General features: G+C 46.1%; 1 protein-coding gene across 1 annotated transcript in view; it reads right to left on the bottom strand.

Annotated features, from left to right (window-relative positions):
* The window catches only part of BCAR1 (BCAR1 scaffold protein, Cas family member), a 108,274-nt gene extending 98,166 nt beyond the window's left edge, over nt 1-10,108 (bottom strand). The window contains exon 1 of the mRNA XM_072636539.1: nt 9,834-10,108. Coding sequence (XP_072492640.1) covers nt 9,834-9,845 — 12 coding nt within the window. The 5' untranslated portion in view covers nt 9,846-10,108. The remainder of the gene's footprint in view (nt 1-9,833) is intronic.
* Nucleotides 10,109-18,831: the final 8,723 nt, after the last annotated feature.

The raw sequence follows: 18,831 nt of genomic DNA, 5'->3' as shown, positions 1-18,831 counted from the left end.
ACTGGAGAGACAAAAACAAAAACGAAAAAGTCCTGGTCTCCAGGAGATTATATTCTAGAGGGGGATATACAGACACACTATACACAGAATAAACACAAAGTAATTTGGTGAGGGAGCCCTAGTGGGGAAAGGCTTCATGTCAGGAGTGGCTGCTGAGCTGAGCTTTGAAGGAGAGTGGAGAACCCGCAATGAGGAGAGAAGGGCGGAGTGCATTCCGGGCATCAGGCATCAGTAGAAAGGCTCAGGAGATGGTGTTGTTTATGGGGAACAATAAGAAATCCAATTTGGCTAGAGCATATAGAGCCTGAAAGGAGAAATATGGAAGTCTGGAAAGGTAAGATAGACTAGGTTGCAAGGGGTCATTTGTACAGCTAATAAGCCCAAAGCCCAGGATAAGGTCCATCCCTAGCATCTGGCTTAGCCCTCAGACACACCTACCCAGCTCCCATCGCTAACAACATACTATAATACCATAATAAACCTACCAGGGCCGGTTATAACAGCTTCCTTAGCTGATAACACAAACTTGAAAAGCTTGTGCACAGAATAATTAACACATAGGAGAAAAGGAGGAGTCTAGATTGAATAGGGGAAAACCCTTTGTATCAAATATCTCTGATAAGACTTTGATTTCCAAGATATATACAGGCAGTTCATAGAAACTTCACACCAGAAGTTATTTCCCCCAATAGATAAGTGACTAAAGGATATGAACAGCTGTCCAAAAAAAAATTTCAACATGTATAATTATTTTAAATTGCTTATGTTTTAAATGAATGTCTAAAATTGTCTTTACATGTAAGTAGGGGAAAAAATAAAAATGTAAATTGCAAATCATTAACAATTATATAAAAATCTACAATTATATAGATTATTATTAATTAATCACATTATTAGTACTATTATTGTTCACAGATTATTATAATTATATAATCTGTAATAAAAATATGTTACATAATTAACAACTATATAAAAAAATTATATACCAAACTATTGGTATAATCATCCTGGAAAGCAATTTGAAATTATGCAAATAAGGTTCCTTTCGACCCAGGGATAATACTCCTAGGCAGTCAGGCAACGAACATTTATTAAGTGCTTACCAGGCACTATGCTAAGCACTGGCGAGACATATAGACACACATACACACATATATACATACATACGTACATACATATGTACACTGAGTCTTGCCTTCATAAGGAGTTCTCAATCTGAAGTGGGAAATTATAAGCAAGCAACCGTCCAAACAAGCTATACACCAGATAAACATGAAATTAAAAGAAGGAAGAAATTAGAATTAAAAGTGATTGGAAAAGACTTCCTTGTAGAAGATGGGATTTCAGCTGGGCCCTGAAGGAAGTCGGAAGCCAGGAGGCAGAGCATTCCAGGCACAGAGGATAGCCAGAGAAAGTGCCCAGAGATGGAGTGTCTTGTTTGTGCAACAGCAAAGAAGGCATATTGCTGTACGGAAGAGTACATTCTGCATCTGCCTCTGCCTGGCTTCAACTCCACGCAACAAGCTGCTCCTTCCAGGATAAACTCATTACCTGTGATCTCATCTCCTCAACTTCCCCCCCCTCTTACTGGAGGGCTGGACAGCAGCGGATCAAACTCCTCCCAATGCCTTCCTTTATAGGGGGCAGAAACTGAACTTTTCCACCTGGTACCAACTCCTCTACCCAAGATGAGCCCCTTGCCCCTGCTAAGTACCCCCTAGTGTAGATACCCTCTCAGTCACGCAGCAGTTCAGAGTGTTCTATTTCTAAACAAAATAAAGTCTGGGGTAGATCCACCCAGAGAAAACTCTGTTTTATAACAGACTTCACAACAGGTCATGTACCTGACGCTTTAATTTTTTGTGTTCTCTGAACACTGACTAGAGGCATCAAGTTGTCACTGTTAGGTGTGTTTATGTGATTGTGTGTTTTAACCCATCAGCCCAAGTATAGTCCCATTTAAACCTATATAACTTTCAACATATTGCCAAACCAGTATTTGGAGATTAAAATAAATGTTTCATTGGAGGAAAAAATAAAAACAACAACTGGTTGAGAGTGAGAACAAAAAGACAGCTAGGATTTATGTACCGTAGTGCTTTGAGTTCCACTAAGATCTTTACCTGTGTCAGCTCATTTGAACCTCACAATTATTATTCTTATTTTATGAGGAAACTGAGCCTGACAAACATTAAGCAACCTGCCTACGGTCACACAGCTAATTGAGGCAATCTTTGAACTTGGGTCCTCCTGACTTGGATCCAGCACCCTACTCACTGTACCACCAGGGTGACTGAGAGTAGTAGATGCCTCATCCTACCCTCAGGGGCTAGAAGAAATCTTAGGCATGATCTAGCTAAACAAGGAGGCAGCATGGCTGTTGTTGTTCAGTCATATCCAACTCTTCATGACACCATTGGGGTTTTCTTGGCAAAGATACTGGAGTGGTTTGCCATGTCCTTCTCTAGCTCATTTTATAGATGAGGAAAATGAGGCAAACAGAGTTAAATGACTTCCCCAGGGTCATACAGCTAGTAAGTATCTGAGGCTGGATTAGAACTTGGGCCCTCCTGATTTCAGGCCCAGATCCTGCCTCTGACACTTGCTGCTTCTCTGGCTCTCAGTTTCATTATTTGTAAAATGAGTGGTTTGGAATCCATGGCCTGTGAGAGAGAAACCCCCTTTTAGCTCTAGGATCTATGATCCTATTTCAAACTTTCTCATTTTAAGATGGAAAAACTGAGGTCCAAGAGGAAAAGTGACTACCCAAGGTCATATGGTAACTATAGGGAACTATAAAATTCTCCCAACTTGTTGACACCCCTCTCTTCCATGTGAGCCCTTCTCTTAGTCAGCCAAAATTCCTGTAAACTCGTTTATTTACTAAGTCTCCTACATTCATATCTCATTGCTGTCAATGTTACCACCCTCCCCCGGAAACACATACATGCACATGTATACAATATTCAATATAATAATTCAATAATTCATATCTGAATTGTGCTTCTCCGTCCATTCCCAGCCCATGAGCTCCTTCACAGCACTCAGTCCTGTCTGCTGGCACTGCCTTCACAAAAGCTCTGTATTGCATGAGCACTGAATTAAGATGACATTCGTTCTGATCAGCCAGGGCATCAGCACGACTAACTTGGGACAATTCCTCAGTGTCCTCTGCCTCCCGTTTATACACAGACCCCAGCATAGCCCTGGATTGGAATCAGAGTTTCACAAAAAGGATTTGCTAGAAGCAGCTCAGGCCTGATATGGGGTCATTAACGGGAAACTGAGATTAAGAAGATGATGGCAATAATGTTCCCTTTCTCCCTGGATATTTCTAAAAGGACTGAAGAAAATGCACAGAGAACCAAGTCTTATAAAAAAATGCTTTTTAATTAATTTATTTTAACTATTTTATTTAACTATTTACTATTTTTACTATTTAACTATTTACTGTTTAAACTATTTATTTATTTTAACTAACTTAGTAAACACTTACTAACCCCTAGGAGCTAGATGGTGCCGTAGACAGAACACTGGGCCTGCAGTCAGGAAGACAGATCTGAGTTCAAATGTGGCCTCAGACAACGTGACCCTGGGCAAGTCACTTGGCCCTATATGCCTCAGTTCTTCATCTGTAAAATGGGGACACATTGGAAAAGGAAATGGCAAACCACTCTGGTATCTTTGCCAAGGTGGACCTCTCTGACTAAGAGTCAGACACAGACTGAGCAGTTGAACAAACCACTGTATACAGGAATTCTAGTCCAGACTAGAAGGATCAGGCCAGGAGTTGGGATTTCATTGAGATTCAGGGCTTGTCCAGGGTCACACAGCCAGGATGGGTCAGAGGCAGCCCTGGAACTCAGGTCTTCCAGGTTTTGAGGCCAGCTCCCTATCCATGACAACCTTCCAGCACCTCCCAGGTTAGAAAAAAATCAAAACAAGCCATGCTTCTCTCAGAAAGCCTTCCTATCTAATAGAGGACACAAATTTAAAGTAAGTGCCCAAAGAAAAGCATGACTGATCACTGCTAGGAGATCTGCAGAGGGACCAAAGATGACTTCTGGTCAGGGAGGATCAGGTAAGAGGCAGCCTCTGAGCCCAACTTTGGGAGGCTGGAGGATTTCAATGATTCAAGAGTGAGAAGATGGCAGGAAGGGGAAGAGACATCCCATGAGCAAAGGAAGGAAAGGGCAAATGAGTTCAGCCAACAGGGAGGAGTCCAGTGTGGCTGGAGCAGAGATGACATGTGGGGGAGGGAGAGAGGGCAGGGTGGAAGAGCAGGCTGCAGCCACACTGGGAAGGTTAGGCATCCCAGGATGCAGCATGGTGACCAACGGAGATAGAAGCTAGGAAAGCACTCTGGCTCCCAAGGAGATGCCACACTTACCTAGCGCCTCTGTCCTTGAGAGCAAAACTGCCTCTGTAATGCCATTCTTTCCTATTCCTTTGTGAAGGGTTGAGCTGCCCAGTTCGGATATCATAATAATAACTAACATTCCTATAGTGTTTTAAGGTTTTTGAAATGCTTTACACCTTCAGTCTTCTTGACAACTCTATGCCTCGGAGACTCCTCTTATCCCTATCTCAGATGAGCAAATGAAGTCTGAGAGAGGTCATAACTCATTCAAGGTCACATAGATAGTAACTATTCGAGGAAGGATCCACTGTACCACCCAGATATCCATACTGGGAAACCAAGGCACAGAACACGGTGGAGCAGCACAGATGTCTTGGGAGTCATCTGCAGAGCAGGAATGACTTTATCTATTTTCTCATGGAATGCCTTCCCTCCCCCACCCCATTCTCAACCCCACCCTTCAACTGTTCAAATCCCTTTGACCTTCCAAGGTTCTTCCTACCTTATCTGCAAACACATTTCCACAAAATCCAGCCCCAGGGACGTGGTAGGCAGCATCAATAGAGCAACTGTCTACAAAATGTCCAGAGACCAAAGTTCCTTCTCCCTACTGAACTCATGAGTGAAGGGACCCAGCTGCCTAAGTTCTTCAGCACAATGGATGGATGTGGCAGCCCACCCCTCTGGAATTCAGTCTAAAATTCAACAGGCCTCAATGTGACCCTTCAAAGTCGTGTTTTTCTTAGCCTAGATGCCTGGGAAAAATCAACCACTCCATCAGTCACTCAACCCAGGCCTATCCACATTTGCAAAAAAATGCACGAAATAAATGAATAAATAAAAACAAACAAACAAATAAGAGAACCCAACGCCACCTCTTTCCTCCCTAGGAGTTCAGCACTCGCTTCGGTTCTCAGAGCATCTTGCCATTTCTGTGGGTCTAAATGGCCTGCCTCAGCATTATTTGGGATACCGAGAGCCACAATGAATGCCTGAGCTTAAAATCCAAACGTGGCCGTGGGCACAGACATGATCCACAGCTATTTTGAGCTCAGTGTGTTTCAGGCACTAAAAGAGACAGACCGCTTTGCCTGGAAACTTCCCTGTGGCCATCCCTCAGCAGATGAAAGCAATTTCAGACTTTCTCTTCCACTCCAAAAATGAAGGGGAAAAAACCCTCTCCACCCCTAATCCCCCCCCCCAACCACCCACCCACAGATCTTGCCTGAGGGCCCAGGATATCTCTGCTCTGATGTGAGGAATAAAGCTTCTTGGAAGACAAATTTATAAAATAGCCACGTTTCCACCCCAAAACAAATCCATGCTTAGCTGTCTCTGCCAGAAGGCTTCGAGCTAATTAGAAGTCAGCCGTTAAATGGGCTTCCCTGTTTCATCCACATTTGGTTTCTGGTGGAGGGGAGCCTGATGAGATGATGGCCAGGCAGCACATCAGGGTGTCCCTCCTTCACCTCATCCCAGTCCCCCATCTGCCCCACCCCCTTCATTGCTCCTAGGGAGGCTGATCTCACCAAATGTGACCGGGAGGCAGAGCCAGATGGGGGGGCCCAGCCACCTGGTAACAATAACAGTGCCCACAGGAGGGAAATGAGGTCACTTACCAGGCTAGTTAGTATACAGAATCCTCACTGTCCCAACCCCAATACCTCCTTGCCCATCCCTTTGACCCCAAGTACAATCAGGGACTCTGGGGTAACAGATCAAGATAATGATACCTCTCCTCCACTCTTGGACTTCCACCTTCTACAAGAGGCTTTCTTGATTCTCCCAAATCAGCACTCCCTCAGTCATTAATCCCTTTCTATGTATTTTATATCAACAGAATAAAATCTCCTTGAGGGCAGAGACTACTATTTTTTTTTTTGGTGACATTGTTGGGCTTTGAAAATCAGAAAGACCTGAGTTCAAAACTGGCCTCAAACATTGTGTGATCCTAGGCAAGTCACTTAATCTCTCCCAGCCTCAGTTTCCTCATCTGTAAAATGGGGATAATAATGGCACCTACCTAACAGGGCTGTTGTGAGAATCAGAGAAGACAACATGAAACGGTGTAAAGGTGGGCTGTTACTCTTCTTTAACCTCAGCTCCTAGGGCTTTTAGTGTTGCCGTTCAGTCATTTCAGTCATGGCTAACTCTTCATGACCCCATTTGGAGTGCTTTCTCGGGTTTTTCACCAAATTTGTAGTGTCTCATTCCAAGAAAAAATAGGCTTCACTGACACTAAAGCAAGCAATGGCATAAAGTACATTTGTAAAAAACATTGTAGTTCACAAACCTTTGGTTGTTGTTCAGCCATTTTTGTTGTCTGACTCTTTGTGACCCCACTTAGGGTTTTCTTGGCAAAGATACTGAAGGGGTTTGCCATTTCCTTCTCCAGCTCATTGGACAGATGAGGAAACTGAGGTAAACAGGATTCAGTGATTTGCCCAGGGTCACACAGCTAGGAAGTGTCTGAGGTTGGATTTGAACTCAGATCTTTCAGACTCTGAGGCAGGTGCTCTGTCCATGGAGGCACCTAGTTGCCCCTAGTGCCTAGTCCAGGGTGGGGTGGGAATCTTTGGCCTTAAGACCACTGTCGCCCTCTAGGTCCTCAAGTGTAGTTCTTAGACTGAATCCAAACTTCACAGAATAAATCCATTTATTATCCTTATAAGTCTTAACAAAAGGATTTATTCTGTGAAGTTTGGATTCAGTCAAAGAGCCAAACTTGAGGACTCAGAGGGCCACAAGTGGTCTTGAAGTTGAAGGTTCCCCACCCCTGGGCTAGCCCTTAGTAGGCCCTTAAGTGCTGGCCGAGCCAAATGATCTTTTAAAGTGATGCCCAAATCTTTATGCACAGGGTCAGCACACTCCAGCTTTATGCAACCTTCATCCTGACCTGCTCTACATAGAAACCTCTCTTCACAGTCACATTGTCTCACTCAGGAATACCACAGCCAGTCTAAACTGAGTCTCTGATATTCCCACCCCAGTACAATGTGGATGGGACAGAACAGGGCCAGGCGGCCTCCTTAACTTAACCAAGTTCCCAAGAACTGGGTGTGAACCCAGTGGGACAATGGTCAGCTTCTAGAGTAAAAGGGAAGAGAGGTGGGATTTGGCAGGAATTGTTTGTTTCTGTTTTAAACATTAGATGATTCTATAATAATTAGGCTGGAAACACTTTAAAACAGAATTGTTAAGCAAGGGGAAAGAGAATCATAACACCCAATGAAAGCCCTAATTTTTTCTTCTGTAACTCTGAATTACCCTGCTTCTACTGTGGGCGGGAGCCAGCCTCTAATTCCATAATAACAAGGCACAGTACTTACATAGCATCTTTCATCCAATAATCTCCAAACACTTTACAGTAGTTAATTAAGACTCGAACTACCCCCTGCGAAGAAGATACAGTATGACTGCTTCATAGGAAAGAGATAGGAAAATGGCTGGGGGGTCAAGATGGGGAGATGAAGGACCCAGAAACTTGTTGGTAAAACTGGATGTCTTCTTGACTAAATATGGGGCAAGAGAGGCTAGGGACTCAGATGAGATGCCCAAATTTGTGACATCATAGCTGGAAGGGACCCTTAGAGATGACTTAGTCCAACCCTTATTTCTTCACTCCTCCTTTCCTCCATTCCACGGATTCAATTCAACATACATTAATTAAGAGCCTATTACTTGCTAGATACTGAGAACAGAAAAAAAAATCTTGTCTTCAAGGGGTTTTACATTCTCCTAAGGTAATGTACAACATGACCCAGATAAATAAATAAATACAGGGTAATTGAAGGAAAGAGAAAAACTTAACAACTGGAGGAAAGAGAGAAAGCTTCCTGGACATAATACCTAAGCTGTAGGTATTACCTGAAGGTAAGGATGAGGAAACAGGCCTTATTAAGGTAAAGGGATTTTGCTCAAGGTCACAAAGAAAGGATGTTCCAGAACTGGAATTTCAGTGTCCTTTCACTCTAACACACAGAGCAATCCCCCCTGTGGGAGCAATATTGTGGGAATTTGCCTTATCAGTTTACCAGTCTGGAAAATGGGATGCTATGTGACTATGGGGAGCCTTGTAAGGCAACTAACAGCTGGGCCCAAGGTACCACAGAAACACCTTCAAGGTCCTATGACTTGAGCCCTGGAAGAGGCCACAGAAAAACTACTTTATGTGACAGGATTTGGATCTTGGAGCCATAATAGTTATTCCCCAAACTGGTAAGGAGACCTAATGACAGCAGCTCCTGAGAGAGGGAGAAAAGGGTCAGGAATTAGGGGAAACTGAGCCTTGGCTTTCCATAAGTAAGACTACAGAGCAGCTAAGTTTGCCACAGAAGTCTCAAGAGCACTGGACCAGCAGAGAAATGTTTTCCTACCTGCTAGTGGAAAGAAACATGATACTTAGGTCGGTTAGTGATGTGCCTTGAACTGTGAAATAGATTTAATCACCTTTCCCTAGCTTTGCTTTTTTCTCCCCCACTGGCCTCATTTTCAATATCTGCCTCTGATGGTGTGGATCTCTTTCCATGGAGAAAAGTCGTTCCTCACCCCAACCCTCCCCTGGGGGAGGAGGGGAATAAAAACCTCAGAACTGGCTTGGATTAAAACCTTCCCCACCAGCCACACCACCATAAAGCTCCTAACTCATGCACAGGCTCACAAGATTTTGTTTTCCAGATCACCCTGAAGCGTAGACACCTCCCCTCTCCCAGCCCACTGAGTCTTGTCCCAGGTGGCAAAGGTGAGAAGGACCATTCATTGTAGTAAACAGAACCCAAGAGTGGGGGACCCGCTCAGGCCAGGAACCTGCTGATCTGGTGTCTCCCTAGCACTCCCCTGCTGGGGCCCGGCCTTGGAAAAGAACTGCTCATGGCCCAGGGCAGCTGGCACCATCAGCACCGACTGGGCAGACAACCCAGACATTAGCCAAACCAAAGCCCAGCCTAAACTGGAAACTCAGAAGGGGCCAGGCAGCTGGAAGGGAAGGGAAGAAAGGGACTGAGAGAGAAGGGGGAAAGACCAAGTAGCTCGGAGAAGTTTAACCAAAGTTTCCGGGGAATTTTATCCAGCAGGAGGAAAAGTCTGACGGCAGAGCCATCTGGCAAGGCCGGAGAGTTTTCCCCGGGTCTCCTAGCTGTCCATTTTGCTGTCAAGTGGCGGCCCCATGTCGGTGTCTAGATTCCCCACCCCGCTCTCCATCCTCACGGTCTCGGGAGCCAAAAAAGCAAAGCCCCCAGAGCAGGAGGAAGAAGCCCCCTCTCGGATCATTTCGGGAGCGGGGCGACACGGGGAGATCGCCCCTCAAAGCCGCGGCACTCTCCCCGGAGGGCCCCGCGCGCTCTGCCCAGGCCGGCTGCCAGGTCCCCGGAGGGCGGCACGCGCCGGCAGCCCGGCTCCTGGGGTCCCCTCGCTCCCCGCTCCGCCCCTCCGGAGAGCCTGGCACAAAGGCGGCGGCGGCGGGCGCGGTACTCACCGGCACAGACATCTTGGCGGCCGTCGCCAAGGGCTGGGGATGCTCCTCGGCTCGCTCTCCTCCCGCGGGGTCTGGGGGCGCGCGGCGGGGGCCCGGATCCCCGGGCCGGGGCAGCTGCGGGGCGCGTGGCGGGGCGGCTGCTGCGGGGCGGTGGCGGCCTCTCGGCTCGGGGCAGCCCGGGCGGGCCCCGCGCTCAGAGCCCCGCGGAGGCACCGGGGCGCATCCCGAGGCTCTCGTCCCCGGAGGCGGGGGCTGGGGCTGGGGCTGGGGCTAGGCCGGGCCGGGGCGCGCTCCGCAGCCGCCCCTGGCGCTGCCTCGGGGCCGGGGCCAGCCGCCCCACCCCGCCCCGCGGGGGCCGGGACTCCTGGGGGCAGCGGGGGCAGGGAGCCCGCTGCCTGGGGCCGGGCCGCTAGCTCGGGGTGGCCGGGGGCGCACGCAGCCCGAGCCGGTCGGTGCCACTCGGCTGTGGCTGCCCCCGCGCGCAGGCGCTGCTGCTCGGCCCCCTCCTCCTCCTCCTCCTCCTCCTCCTCCTCTCCTCCTCCTCCTTCCCTCTCTCCCTCCCCTCCTCTCTCAGAGCTCAGGGCTGCGTTAAAGGGAAGGACCCCGGCCCCGGTTTTTTCTGTCGGCCCAAGGCGAGTTCAGGGGACTGCTTCACCCCGCCCCCGACACCCTCCCTGAGGTTCAGGGGCTCCCGAGACAGGCTGAGGCGCTAGGAGATCGCCTCCCATTCACACTGCAGTCTAGATCTCGTAGGTGACCGCGGTGTGCCCATCGTCTCTCCGCTAGAAAATAAGCTCCTTGAGGGCAGGGGCTGTATTTGTGCCTCTCTTTGTATTCGCAGTTCTCAGGACGGAGTAAACTCGCGGGAAGGGTGGATAATCCATCCGAGAGATTTTACCAGGGCTGAAGACCCCGCACCACTGTCCAGGCACGAGGGGGAGTGGGGGGGCGGGGTGGCTAGCCTCCACCTGGCACATAGTAAACGCTTAATCAATCTTTGTGGAGGTTGAAAGCGGACTGGAGAGGCAGTTAGGGAATAATGAGAGGACCTGAGATTGATTCGGGAGCCTTCTCTTCTTAATTCAGTGTTTATGCCAAGTCTACTTAAGGTCATGGAGGCTTGGATCTACAGCCAGAAGGGACCGCTATCTCGTGGAGGCGGTGACTCAACCAAGGTCACAGAAGTGAGTACAGCCAGCAGAGGAAAGAAGGAAGAAAGGAAGGGAAGGAGGGAAGGGGGGATGATTGTTTTCTATGTGCCCAGAACTAAGCTAAAGGCTGGGATTACACTTACAAAATTAGTCCCTGTTGTCCTCAAGGAGTTTATATTCTAATACAGTAAACAACCCCTCTAGAAGATTGATGCTCCCAGGGAGGGGCTCTTTGGTCCAGATGTTCCTAGGCTGGTGAATAGAGCCCTAGGAGATTAGATCAATAGGGAACTAAGACAAAAGTTGGCTGGGTTGTTGCCAGATTATGGGAAGGGGGCTGGAGGAACTGTCCACGACGTTTGTGGAAAAGGAAGGAAGATTTAAACATAAACTGTCTACCTGATCGATTAGTGTTGTTTCCACCGTGCCAAGCTGTTTTAGCCTCTCCAAGGCTCAGTTTCCTCATGGGTAAATCCATTAAGCATTCTGATTTCATCCAGTCAGGGAACTCCTTCCTCTCCTGGAGACGGCAATTCCTCCCAGGCTTGATGGACAGGATTTATGAGTTGCTAACACCCTCTTTCTGCCATTCCAAAGCATCCTCACTCATCCACCCACCCACCTTCTCACTTCTTGGTCTAGAAACAGTAATCAAATCAACATGGCATAAATAGTGACTGGACTTGGAATCAGGAAGACCTGGCCTTCAATATTTACTACCTCTGTGACCCTGGGCAAGTCACTTAACTGAGTTTGCCTCAGTTTCTTCAACTGTAAAATGGAAATAGTAATAACATCAGAATTGGTATGAGAATAAAATGTGATGTTATAAAATGCTTTGCAAATCTTAAAGGCACTATTCGTATATTGTTTTTGTTGAGTCATGTCAGACTCTTTGTGACCCCATTGGGGGTTTTTATGCCTGAAGTGGGTTTGCCATTTCCTTCTCCAGCTTATTTTGCAGATGAGGAAACTGAGGCAAACAGGGTTAAGTGACTTGCCCAGGATCATGCAGCTAGTAAGCATCTGAAGCTGGATTTTAACTCAGGTCTTCCTGACTCCACCTGGGGGCTCTATCCACTGTACCATCTAGCTGCGCAAGCTAGCTCTGTAAACATTACCACTACCTACAAAGGTACAATCAGTTGTGCTATGCCTATGCATAGTGTTCCTGTCACTTCCCAGTCACAGGATAGCCTCTTTGGCTGTGTTATTCCTCTATACCTATGTTACATTCCCCCCAACCCCACCCCCAGTGACAACAGAGGCTACCTTGCTCTTTGCTCTTGGATCTATGGCCCAGGTATCATCATGTTCTAAACACTTAATGTTGTTGGCTTTCCCCCCCACTCATCCATGCTTTTATTTATCCTTGTAAAGACATTGTTCCAACCACTTTACAGCTAAGGAAACAGGCTCAAAGAGATTAAGTGACTTGTCCATGGTCACACAGTTAGAATCAGAGGTCAGATATGAACCCAGGTCTTCTTAATTCTAGGTTCAGTCCACCATACACTATGCCAGCAGCAACTTCTAGCATTTTCTCTATTGATCCCTTGGTGATACAAGACAGGAAGGTAAAGGTGGAATTCTTTGGATCATAAGAGTTAGAGCTGGAAGGAAATATAGAGATTAGATAGTGGAATACTTCATTTTACAGATGAAGAAACTGAGGCAGGAGAGGGTGTGTATGTGAGGTGACTGATCCAAGATAACACGAAATAGAAGTAACAGCGTCAAGAAATAAACCCAGGAAACCTGGCTCCAAATCCTCTCCATGATCCTCCTCCTGCTTGAGAGAGAAATTTTTCAGCAGCTAGCTATGTACAAAATGGAGGAAGGCATTACCATCTCTGACCTCCTTGTCTCCTGCAAGTGGGGAAACCTCTTCTGATCTCTTAATCCAGCCTTTTTAAGTCTTTTTTTTTTTTAGAGTAATTGAATTGTAAAGTGCCTCCTCCTGGGTGACCTGTGAGTAACTGTGCAGGTTCCTGGAAAGTGACATTACCTGGGCCACCCAGAGACACTTGGGATTCCTATATTTGTCATCAGGAAACTGAGTAGGACCCTGTAGGTGGCTTCAGTAATTGCTGAGAGCTCACCTGGTGTCTTAAACCCTTGGCCTGAGTCTTTCTAGTGTGCCACTTAGGCATTTAATGGGGCAGGAGAGGAAAGGAGGCATGGCCTGGTGTGTTTTTCTTCAAAGAGGATTAGGGTAAGTGAAATGAACCTATGGTTTGTTAACCAACATTTGATTCCCTTAGGAACGCAGGCTTGGCCCTACAGGCAAGATGTCCTGCTTCACCTGGTCCAGTAATTACACCCCAAGTCTCAGCCAATGAAGGAGGCAGAGCTCTGCCCTTAATTGTGCTGCACAATCCCAGAGGGGAAATTGCCTTCCTGGACACAGCTGCTGATCATCTCCTCCGTGAGGCCTAAGAGCCCTTTGAAATATTCTGCTGTCACCGGGACTGTGAGGAATAGACATTTCTCCTCTTTCCAGACCTTCTCTCTTGTAGGCCTACCTACTTTCCCAGAGGAGAAGAAATTGGAGAATTTCTCAAAAAGCATCATTGCACTATCATCAATTAACATGAATATTCACTGAGCACCCACAATGCTCTGGACCTTGACTTTAATAGGCTAGATACTGTTTGTCAGGAATAATTTAAGGACTACCCTGGCTAGAGGTGTCAGGATGGATTCGGTGAAGAAAAAAGAACAGGGTTCTTTTTTCCAATTCCAGAAGTCTGAGCTTTCCTGCCTCTTGCTGCTGGATGCTTTAAACTACCTGACCTGAATAACCCAGAGAAATATCCACCTGATTTTCAGTTCCTCTTCCTCTTCTCTGAAGGATGAATACCAAGAAAAGTGGTCCAGGACAGTGCTCCCTGGCTAGGTGAGAAATCCTCAGGGCACTGGTTTGAAACAGGTCATGTTTATTCCAGAACAAGAGCCTAAGAAAAGCCTAAACAAGAGCCTAAAAAAAAGCCTGACAGAAGCTTCTGGGCATCCTGCTGGGGGTTGGGAGGGAGGAGAAAAGAAAGAAATTATTTTGAAGAGAGTGGGCAAAGCTTCAGGGAATTCAGACTCTATCTGGATACAGATGGGGCCAAGACTGATTACAAACTGCAGATCTCAAATTGTTTGGGAAGTCTGGTCCCTCTCTGACTCACCGTGTCCTTTACCCTCAGGCAAAATGCAAAGAAGTTACCCCCTGGAGAGAATTTCAGTGATTATAATATGGACTAACTCAACTGAACTTGTTCTCTGGACTCTCTCTCTGTCTCTCTCTTTCTCTCTCTCTCTCTCTCTGTCTCTCTGTCTCTCTGTCTCCCTCTCTCTCTCTTCTCTCCATGTCTCTCCATTTCTGTCTGTTTCCCTCTCTCTTTCTGTCTCTCTCCCCCTCTCTCTCTCCCTGTCTCTCCATTTCTGTCTGTCTCTCTCTGTCTGTCTCTCTCTCTCTCTTTCTCTTTCTCTCTCTCTGTCTCTGTCTCTCTCTGTCTCTGTCTCTCTCTCTGTCTCTGTCTCTCTCTCTCTGTCTCTGTCTCTCTCTCTCTCTCTCTCTCTCTCTCTCTCTCTCTCTCTCTCTCTCTCTCTCTCTCTCTCACCCTCCCTCCAAACAGGTGTAGCTGGAAGCCCCTTCCATTTGAAGACCAGCAAAGATGCCCTCCCAAGCAGACAGTAAGTAGTTTGACTTGAAAGGTACTCAAGGTCTCCAAGCCACCAGATATTTCATTTCCCTTCCCTGCTAGAGCTGTCTTGGCATTACAAAATCCAAGCCACAAATCTTAAGCCTTAAATGCTGAGTTTGTAGTCAGGAAGATCTGAGTTCAAATCATCCCAGAAAAGCTGAGCAAATGCCAGTACTGTGGGAGGGAAAACACCTTAGTTATCTTGACACTTTAGAAGGGATTGGTTGACAGCACAAATAGAGAAGAATAAGCTGACAGAAAGACAGCAAAGGACCAAAGGAGAACACAGAATTCTGCCTTCAGAATTTTGCCCCTGCACACACTATGCCCTGGTCATAGGACTTTGATGACTGTAATCTTTGAACTAGAAGTTGGGTACATGATCTGATAAAGGCTTGTCCATTTCCCAAGTCTTGTTAATAATCCATTTTCTCCCCTTGAAAGTGGAACTGCCACAGAGAATTCTGGGTACATAATTAACCTTACTCAGATCAGGTTCTGCAATAGTCACTCAAAGAATATTTATTAAGCACCAACTACATGCTAAGAACTGTGCTAAGCCCTAGGGATGCAAAGAGAGGTAAAGGACAGTCATTGCCCTCAAAGAGCTCCCCACCTCATGTGAGCAGAGGGCCATCTCCAGTCATCCTGATCTATAAGTTGTCACTGGACCCAGATGGCTCTGGGGGAGAGAGTGAGGCTGGTGACTTTGCACAGCCTTGCCTCACTTCAATCCAATTGACATGCACATCATGGCATCCCCTTCCTAATGTCATGGTCCTCTTGGAGAACGAAGGTCAAACATCAATAACACCACTGTGAGCAAATGTAATAGAGATTTTGTAGAGGAAAGTGCCTTGGACCTGGAGATCCAACCTCAGACCCTTAATCAATGTGTGATCTTTGGAAACTCACCTGGGCGACCCCTCTGAGCTTTTTTTTTACTCTCTGAGATTTTCCTGTTTGTCAAATATAAACTCCCTGAGGTCAGGCACTACAGCTTGCATTTTGTCTTTGTATCCCCAGTACCTTATTAAACACTTAATAAATACTTGTTGAATAAATGAACCAATAAATAGTTTTTACCTTACTAAAAATGAAATGAGATGTTACCTATATGATAGATTATAGAGATTTTATATATGTATATATACATATATATATACATACATGCATACATACATATAAATAGCAAACCTTAAAGTGCTAAAGAAATGTCCTTTATGATTAGAGACTGGAGGGTAGAGCAAGGATTCTCATCTTGGAAGCTGACCCACTTCTCTGTGCCTCAGTTTCCTCAGCTGCCTGCATTAGTACACACCAGGGGTTTAGGGAGTGAAAGAGCCACAGTGGTATAAGTATTAATATATTTTGACATCTGTCCTCTCCTGAAAGGAATCTCTGTCCGCTCCTGGCATATGGCCCTATCTGTCCTCCCCCCATGCCTCTGTCCAGCTGGCATGAGAAGGTCTCTGTGCAGGGATTGGAACCTCAGTTGTGGCCCTCTGGGCTGGCTCCACTAAGTCCACTTGACGCCTGCTCCACACTTGCTCAGTCTTGTCTCTATCTCCTTTGCTTCCTCAGCGTCTCATTCTTATTTTCTGTCTCATTCCTTTTCCCTTTCTCTTGTGGTACTCCTGAAACTCTAGCCCAGGAGCTAGGGAGGGGCTGCTCATCCAAGTTTGGAGAAACAAGGGACCCTTCCTAGAGCAGGGAGTCTGAAAACAGCTAAAGGCAGGGGACTTCCTGCAGCTGGGACCTTTAAATAATCCCTTCTTCTCTAAACTCCAAACAGAGAGGCTCCTCAGAGCTCCCACTCCTGCTTACTATTTTCTCCTCTTTGAGGGATCTGTGGACATACTACTGCCCTGGGCTGAGGCTCTAGTTTGCTGCTGTGGGTGAAAGGGGAGGACACTGTTACCATCACCTCTACCTTCATCAAAAAGCATTTATTTGTGACCCAGGAAACATAGTACTGTTTTTGGTGCTATATTGAAAGAGTTAAGAAAGCTCTCCCAGGACTCAGGACCTCAACAAACCCTGACAGCACAGATATAAAGGTCCTACAGAGAGTGTCCATGAATTCACTTATGTATAAGGATTGTATTTATGCCCTCAGCTGACAGCTGTTGATCCTGTGTCTTTGGTTGACCCTGCCTAAAAAGGTTTAGAGAAAGCTGATGATGGATATGTCTATCAAGCTTTGGCTGCCTTTGAAGGACAGAAAGCTGGTATGTGGAGGAGTCCAGAGGGGCCTGAGGTGGAAATGACATAGGATGGGGGCAGTATGCAATCTTGGGGGAAAAAAGGTGGAGAATATTGTAAAAACAGTAATGTGTTGGCTCATCTCTACACGATTCCCCCAGGCTACCGAACAAGGTCCTTTCCTGGGCTGCCTATGTCATATGGATTCCAGCATCTACCATACTTGTTGATGTAGAGATATGAGAGAAAAATCAGTGGTATATCAGGAACTGTTGAAGACCTAGAAAGGTCAGACAGCAGTAACCCTATGAGTGGCTAATGTTTCTTTCTCCTTGCAATGTTGTTTTTTTTTAAAAAGGATGTCTGAATCTAAGTGCTTATATTATACTACTGATATCTGAGCTAAGGCAGTTGTTTTAATCCCTTTTGCTTCTGGGATACTTAGGAAAGAATGATTTAGTTGTGTTTTCCTAATTCCATGGTGTAGTGGATAGGGCAGTGGTCTTGGAGGCAGGAAGACCCAAGTTCATATCCTACCTCAGACGCTTCCTAGCTGTGTGACGCTAAGCAAATCATGTAATTTCTCTAGGCCTCAGTTATTTTAGCTGTAAAATGAGAGGATTGGCTTCTCAGTTTCCTTCTAGCTCTAAACCTATGATCCTAAAGTTATTGAATTAAAACATAGCACCAAAGGAAAAATCCTGTGTGAGGGCTAAGCCAAGGTCTAATTAGATAACCGCATAGGATATATATACAAGACAACCTTAGACTAAGGAAACAAGCTCTATTACTCACCAAAAGGATGGACTAACTCTCTGAGAAGCATAGGGAACTTGACAGTTCCCCCTCTGGTCTAAGTCAGGGATAAATAACTTCTGGCTTGAGTGTAGGATTGTTAGTCTCTGGGTCTTATTATTGAACAGGATCAGGCAAGTGGCAATCAGTGGCCCCTGGTGGTTGAACTTCTAAAATATTATGAGGGTAGTCTAATTATCAGGGTCAGAATGTGACTCTTTTCATAAGAAAATGGAATGAGAAATATCCCTCATATATGTGGCAGAATAAAAAAACGAGAAAGTATGCTTTCAGGTAGGTACTGAGTAGGTTTTCTGTGAGTATTCACGGACTTCATTTGAACTGAGAGTATCAATAGGAATGTAGGTTTCAGAGTTAGTTTCCTCTCTAAGCCAGTGTGACAAGTTTTCTTCCTCTCCCCACAATGTGTTTGTAAAGTCTAAATCAGGCAGTAGGGCAGGCAAACTAATCCCACAGCCCAAGGTTGCTCAGTTTCCTAGTGCTAATCCTGTTTCTCTCTCCCTTAGAGATGGGGGAGAGAAAAACACTGCACAGATGCTGTGGTTAGGTTAGGGTCAGTAGACTAGGGCACCCCTGCTAAGTTCTGTAAAGACAGAAAACGGACTTTTTGGGGGGAATGGCCCGAATAATTAAAAAAACTTAAGAAATACACATTGCTTTATCTCCCATAAAGAACACAGCAGTTGGGGCACCTAAATCAACAGTTAAGACCAACAGAATTGGCCTTGGGAGTTGGCTTTAGATGTCTCAGGTTATAGCAGTACATACTCATGAGGAAAAACTGTCAGTGAACATCTGAGACCTAAGAGTTAGGAAGATGATTCTATAACTCTCCAAGATGACCTCCAAGAATGGCTAAATGAATTCACTGGTCCAGCCTCACAGAACTCTAACTATTTTTATCCTCCTCTTTCCCCTGGGGACTCTTCTCCTATCACTGTGTCCTTCCTCACTGTGTTGGAATGTAGGAAATCTGCCTTTCTTCTTCATGTCCCTTAGAGATACAATCAACTTTAGATCACGCAACGTTAGAGCTATAAGGGACCTTATTTCAACCTCTTTCTTGTACAGAGGAAAAAGTGAGTCCCAGAAGGAAATGACTGGTCCAAGTGAATTAATGACAGCCTTATA

This window comes from Notamacropus eugenii, chromosome 1 (genome assembly GCF_028372415.1).
Source record: "Notamacropus eugenii isolate mMacEug1 chromosome 1, mMacEug1.pri_v2, whole genome shotgun sequence".
In the NCBI taxonomy this organism is placed as follows: Eukaryota; Metazoa; Chordata; class Mammalia; order Diprotodontia; family Macropodidae; genus Notamacropus; species Notamacropus eugenii.
Note: the sequence above shows the minus strand (reverse complement) of the source record. Positions and strands in the feature narration are given on the sequence as shown.